General features: G+C 36.0%; 1 protein-coding gene across 1 annotated transcript in view; it reads left to right on the forward strand.

Moving 5' to 3' along the window:
* ntrk2a (neurotrophic tyrosine kinase, receptor, type 2a) overlaps nucleotides 1-7,500 on the forward strand; it is a 185,350-nt gene that overhangs the window by 7,274 nt on the left and 170,576 nt on the right. Inside the window, exon 2 of the mRNA XM_072433062.1 lies at nucleotides 3,313-3,387. Coding sequence (XP_072289163.1) covers nucleotides 3,313-3,387 — 75 coding nt within the window. The remainder of the gene's footprint in view (nucleotides 1-3,312; nucleotides 3,388-7,500) is intronic.

Below are 7,500 nucleotides of genomic sequence, written 5' to 3' on the forward strand. Positions count from 1 at the left end.
GTTGTGTTCATCACTTGCCATTTGCAGTAAAAAAAGAAAAAACATCATTCAAGAATTCATTAATATTAAAAACTTTTTGACACACAAATCTAGAGCTGCAACAATGAATCGACTAATGACAAGTTAACATAACAAATGACAGTATCTTAGTCGTATTTTAATAAACGTATTTATAGAGACTTTAAGACGGTGGCGTTAACAAATGAAAATGTAAAAAGGCTTCTTATTTTCATCAATAATACACTTTTTTTGTAAATATTCTGCATTTGGAAGTCTTCAATCATCATATTTCACCCTTTATTTGATTAAAATAGTAGTGATTAGACCATCCACTAATCGAATAAAGTAATCGCTGACTCTACTGTAATATCACGTACAAATACTGCATAAAGCTTTATGTTTGTTCTACTGTTTGCAAAGCTTTAATTTATAAGTGATTAAAAAAGTGCAGTGATTTCTATTTTTCACTTTAATAACTGTAATAACGTTTGAAGCTAACTTGCCTGATCATGTATTATTTTGGAACTTTATTCTGAAAATGTAAAAAGGACTCATGGTTTACAAAATTCTCACCGCACTTCCTTTTTTTTTGTGGTGCTATAAGGCCATCACACAGTCTACAAGTGTGTGTGTAATTTAAATGTAAATGCGTGTCAAAGTGAGTTATTCTGCTTGTTTCGCCAAAACCAGGGACACGTCTGGAGAAAATGTCAAGGTTTAAACAAAAATCTCATGCGTTAACAAGGAATAAAACAGAGAGGAAGCCGAAAGTAACAATTGTGCCGACAGTTTTCTCTGTACAGAAATCACAGCACGGAGCAGATTTTTATTTACCGTATAAATCGCACCGGTGTATAAGTCGCACCAGCCAAAAAGTGCATAATAGAGAAGAAAAAAACATATATAAGTCGCACTGGAGTATAAGTCGCACCAGCCAAAAAGTGCATAATAGAGAAGAAAAGAACATATATAAGTCGCACTGGAGTATAAGTCGCACCAGCCAAAAAGTGCATAATAGAGAAGAAAAAAACATATATAAGTCGCACTGGAGTATAAGTCTGGGAAATGTATCACAAAATCACTCAATCCATTGAATTCTTCTTCCTCTGTGTCACTTCTAAACAACTCCACAAACTCCAGAGGAAGAGGAAGTGCAGATTCTTCTTCTGCGTTGCTTAGAGCCTAGAGCGCCCTCTTGTGGTTGCCAGTGTGAAAATGAAAAAAAATAATATCACATATAAGTCGCTCTGGAGTATAAGTCGGCCAATACTATGAAAAAAGGTGCAATTATAGTCCGGAAAATATGGTAATTTAAAACTGCTTTTGTGGTGTTCGATTAGTTTCTAACGTTTGATTGAGTTTGGGTTATAGATTAGAGAGTATTCGCTGATACTCACTCTTTAAATCTGTTTTATGTAAATGTGCTACGACTAGAGCATCGGTTTAACGAATACAAAGACATCGCACGACTTGAGCTTTCAGCCAAAACTGTATCTGTGCCGGTCGATCTGTTAGAGAAACTTAAACCACCCTGAAATGTTTAAAACAGCAGTAACAAACTGTCAAACAAAACATGAGCTTAAAAAGACCAAAATATTTCAGAAAATTCAGTTTGTATTCAGTGCCAAGGTTTTTCTTCTTCTCTTTAATTCATGACATTTGTTGGATTTTTCACACTTTCAACTGTATTTATTTCATCAAGAAGACGAGTCAAATACAATCTCAAAACACATTTGCAGGGCTGTCGTTTTTAGTTGTTTTGTCGATTAATCGGTCGATGGCGTCTTAGTCGACCACGATTATTTAATTGGAATTACAGATCAGAAAAGATGAGATAAGAGAACATCCATTTGTCCCACATTTACAGTAAAAAAACAAAACAAAATAAAGAGAAATAACTACTAATGTACTTAAAGTGCCTAAGTTACTAAAACAGTGACAATAATCACACTGTATTTGATATTATTGCTTCAAATATAACTCATAACCCAGTAAATGGGGTTTATAAATTTACTTCCTGATTGTAAAACTGCGATCATTATTTTGTTGAATTAAGGGTTGATTAAGGGTTAATTAAGGGCTGTGTGTGAATTGTCTGTCATCATTATTACCATATTTTTTACCATATTTTCACAAACTGACACTTGATAAATGTAAAACTATCATTATTTACAGCATCCCCATCAAATAAACTCAGAGTTACAAAATCATAAAACCCCGTCACAAGCACAAAATATTTAAAAGAAAATAATATATATATGGATTTATGCGCAGAGTGGGGAAAACAGTTGGAGTTTGGAGAGTTTAATCTGCCTTTTCGCTCCATTTGAACAGCTTTTGTCAGTGCCACGCCCACTTTTAGTCGATCAATTTAGTCTCTAATCGAGCGAGAATGTGTTTGATTGAATGTGTCGCTCACAGATGGATTTGAGACGTCAATCAAACACGATGATTCCCCTTTGACGTACCAAACATCCTGGAAACATCCTCGGGTTATGTCAGGACACAAGCAGAAACTATTCTCACTTTACACAGATAATGACAACTTCATCATTAAACCGCCCATTATTTCTCATCATTCAGAAACAGAGCTAATGGGCGCTAACTAATTGCTTTTTAGATGACCAGTTAAAGGTTAATTAGCTCTTTATTAATATTACTTTAGTGCTTATTAATGTCTTAATATGTGTGACCTTCTTTTACAACCCTTTATTACCGTGGATTATTTTGAAGTTAAGTTGTCCGATATGAATTGTGATGATGAAGTAAAACAAAAACAAAAAAATAATAATAATAACAATAATTATTATAATTTGTTTATTTTTTATTGTTATTATTCTTTAACAAATGAATACTTAATGAATGTTTCTGATTCAAGTGTAACAAAGTTTTTGAGTGTCCAAAAAAGCACTAAACTATATAACTTAATTATTGTATTTATTATAATTATCATCATTATCATTATTATCATCATCATTATCATTATTATCATCATTATTATCATCATTATCATCATCATCATTATTATCATCATTATCATTATTATCATCATCATTATCATCACCATCATCATCATCATCATTATTATCATTATTATTACTATTTTTAATATTATTTTTACAGCTTGATTGAAATCGTAAACACTACTAAAATATGGGTTCATATTCTGAGCTCATGTCATTCTCACTTTGGGCCTGTTCATGTGAGTGGCTCTGTGGCTCAGTGCTGCCCCTTGTGGCCGCCCGTGTGTGTAACGTGTTGTGAACGATTGAACCCGTGAATCCTTGTGACGCGCTGTTGTTTCTGCCACAGATACATCGCCAACCAGAGCGGCTTCTCCTCCATCAACGACAAGGACCTGCACAAATTCAAGAACCTCAGGAACCTGTGAGTCAAAGGCATTTTCATTTGTAATCAGAGCAGGGGAACTTCCTGGAACGGGACGAGAACTTCAGCGTGGTTCTTACCTGTGCAATCCTTCTGTCGTATTCAGTTTGAAATAGAAAATACAAATAAAAAACTGTTATTTTGTCGTTTGTAGTCAGCGCTGACACTTAGTTCTCTTATGGTACGGGATCTTCCGGTGTCTGGTACAGTTCTCTTATAGTACGGGTTCTTCCGGTGTTCGGGTTCTTCCAGTGTTCCTGCGTTCTAAAGGCTGGTACAGTTCTCTTATAGTACGGGTTCTTCCGGTGTTCCTGCGTTCTAAAGGCTGGTATAGTTCTCTTATAGTACGGGTTCTTCCGGTGTTCCTGCGTTCTAAAGGCTGGTACAGTTCTCTTATAGTACGGGTTCTTCCGGTGTTCCTGCGTTCTAAAGGCTGGTACAGTTCTCTTATAGTACGGGTTCTTCCGGTGTTCCTGCGTTCTAAAGGCTGGTATAGTTCTCTTATAGTACGGGTTCTTCCGGTGTTCCTGCGTTCTAAAGGCTGGTACAGTTCTCTTATAGTACGGGTTCTTCCAGTGTTCCTGCGTTCTAAAGGCTGGTACAGTTCTCTTATAGTACGGGTTCTTCCGGTGTTCCTGCGTTCTAAAGGCTGGTATAGTTCTCTTATAGTACGGGTTCTTCCGGTGTTCTTGCGTTCTAAAGGCTGGTACAGTTCTCTTATGGTACTGGTTCTATTTATTCCAGTTTTGGCTGCTGCCTCTTTAAAATGAATGGGCTAGAGTGTTTGCACTAGTACCAGGCTGTGTGCAGTTATTGTCCTGCAAGAGTACATTACACTGTACTTATGCTGTACTGTACATTACACTGTACTCATGCTGTACTGTACATCACATTTTGGTTTGAAACACCTTCTGTACCTGTTTAAAACACACTTATTCCTTTTAGCCTTTATTTAGCCTTCATATAGACTTTATTTAGCCTTTATTTAGCCTTCATATAGACTTTATTTAGACTTTATCTAGCCTTTATTTAGACTTTATATAGACTTTATTTAGCCTTCATTTAGCCTTCATTTAGACTTTATATAGCCTTTATTTAGCCTTTATATAGACTTTATTTAGACTTTATTTAGCCTTCATATAGACTTTATTTAGACTTTATCTAGCCTTTATTTAGACTTTATATAGACTTTATTTAGCCTTCATTTAGCCTTCATTTAGACTTTATATAGCCTTTATTTAGCCTTTATATAGACTTTATTTAGACTTTATTTAGCCTTCATATAGACTTTATTTAGACTTTATCTAGCCTTTATTTAGACTTTACTTAGACTTTATTTAGCCTTTATTTAGACTTTATATAGGCTTTATTTAGACTTTATATAGACTTTATTTAGACTTTATATAGACTTTATTTAGACTTTATTTAGCCTTTATTTAGACTTTATTTAGCCTTTATTTAGACTTTATATAGACTTTATTTAGACTTTATTTAGCCTTTATTTAGACTTTATTTAGCCTTCATTTAGACTTTATATAGCCTTTATTTAGCCTTTATATAGACTTTATTTAGCCTTTATTTAGCCTTCATATAGACTTTATTTAGACTTTATCTAGCCTTTATTTAGACTTTACTTAGACTTTATTTAGCCTTTATTTAGACTTTATTTAGACTTTATATAGACTTTATTTAGACTTTATTTAGACTTTATTTAGACTTTATTTAGCCTTTATTTAGACTTTATTTAGACTTTATTTAGACTTTATTTAGACTTTATATAGACTTTGTTTAGACTTTATTTAGCCTTTATTTAGACTTTATTTAGACTTTATTTAGACTTTATTTAGACTTTATATAGACTTTATTTAGACTGTATTTAGCCTTCATTTAGACTTTATATAGGCTTTATTTAGACTTTATTTCAGATTTCATTCATTCTAATGCTCGATTGTAATACTTGTTTCTTTTTGAATGCCTTGTACAGTAAACAGTGGCAGGAAGTAACAAAGTACAAAAGTAAAAATAAAATACTGCACTTGGATCAATGTAATTTCGTCCGTATTGTTAGTTTATGGGTCATTTTTAGCACATTCACGGTGTCATTTGGCCTTTTGAGCGGCTTTGAGCAAATAAAAATATACGTATAAACATTGACAAATTGATTGACAGTTCTTTACGGGGATCACCACGTTTCATTCTTTAATAGTTGTCAAAAATATGCAGGAAATACTTTTGCTTTTTACTCTAATACTACTATTTTAAACACATACTTCAATACTTTTACGATTTATACATGCGATACCTTGGCTTGATAATTATTTTTACTCTTGTACTTTTGACTCCTGTACTTTTACTCCTGTACTTTTGACTCCTGTACCTTTTCTCCTGTACTTTTACTCCTGTACTTTTGACTCCTGTACTCTTGACTCCTGTACTTTTTACTCCTGTACTTTTGACTCCTGTACTCTTTACTCCTGTACTCTTTACTCTTGTACTTTTGACTCCTGTACTTTTGACTCCTGTACTTTTACTTAAGGAACAAAACCCAGTACTTCTTCCACCACTTGTTATGAATAAAGTTGCAGTATTTCGTTTCTAGATCCATTTTCAACACAATTTTACAGCAAATTCACATTTTGACTCTATAATCTGATATAATTATATATAATCTGACATTGTAACTGTTTTAATCTTTGTTTTATTGCACAAAATGATTAAATGAAACACGTGTTGTTGTAATGACATGAAATACTGGAATAATGACGGTACTTCATGCTTTTCAGAGCATTTGTAGTTCAGATTTCATTTCCAGCAAAACCACTCGACTCTAAGTGTCGACGAGACGGAAAATCATTTGTTCCTGAGTTTTGCAGTGAGTTTTACAGTGAGTTTTGCAGTGTTCATGTTCTACAGAGAAATGAAAATGAAAAATTCAACTTCTAAATTCAGATTGAACAATATGCAGAGAAAAAAAGAATTAATTCATTTATTTTTATTTATTCATTCATTTATTCGTTCATTTGGTTACTTTTATTTTTTAATTTGTTCATTTATTTAGTCATTTATCGATCTATTTATTTATTCAAGCATTTTCAACTGATTCCAAGTGCGTTTTTTTTTCTCTCTGCAAATTTTTGCTGCAAAATCAGAATAAAAACAACTGAAACTCTTTAAAATTCTAAATATGATGCAACAGACGATCTTCCATAGAAATTCGCCAGCATTTTAAAATCACAAAACTGACGACACGAATGATCTTCTGTAGGTTCAGTCCTGGTTCAGTCCTGGTTCAGTCCTGGTTCAGTCCTAGTTCAGTCCTGGTCCAGTCCTGGTTCAGTCCTGGTTCAGTCCTGGTTCAGTCCTGGTTCAGTTCGGTTCAGTCCGGTTCAGGTCCAGGTTCAGTCCGGTTCCGGTCCTGGTTCAGTCCGGTTCCGGTCCTGGTTCAGTCCTGGTTAAGTTCTGATCCGGTCCTGGTTCAGTCCGGTTCTGGTCCTGGTTCAGTCTTGGTTCAGTCCTGTTCCAGTCCCCCGCCCTGTACCTCTCTTCTGCTGTAAAGTAAACCCGGCCCTGTACCTCTAAACCCCGCCCTGTACCTCTAAACCCCGCCCTGTACCTCTAAACCCCGCCCTGCTGTACCTATAAACCACGCCCTGTACCTCTAAGCCCCGCCCTGTACCTCTAAACCCCGCCCTGTAAACCCCGCCCTGTACCTCTAAACCCCGCACTGTACCTCTAAACCCCGCCCTGTACCTCTAAACCCCGCCCTGCTGTACCTCTAAACCCCGCCCTGCTGTACCTCTAAACCCCGCCCTGTACCTCTAAACCCCGCCCTGTACCTCTAAACCCCGCCCTGTACCTCTAAACCCTGCCCTGCTGTACCTATAAACCACGCCCTGTACCTCTAAGCCCCGCCCTGTACCTCTAAACCCCGCCCTGTAAACCCCGCCCTGTACCTCTAAACCCCGCACTGTACCTCTAAACCCCGCCCTGTACCTCTAAACCCCGCCCTGCTGTACCTCTAAACCCCGCCCTGCTGTACCTCTAAACCCCGCACTGTACCTCTAAACCCGCCCTGTACCTCTAAACCCCGCCCTGTACCTCTAAACCCTGCCC

Source organism: Eucyclogobius newberryi, unplaced genomic scaffold, assembly GCF_026437365.1.
Source record: "Eucyclogobius newberryi isolate DKJ021-1_F unplaced genomic scaffold, fEucNew1.0.hap1 SCAF_6, whole genome shotgun sequence".
Lineage (NCBI taxonomy): Eukaryota > Metazoa > Chordata > Actinopteri > Gobiiformes > Gobiidae > Eucyclogobius > Eucyclogobius newberryi.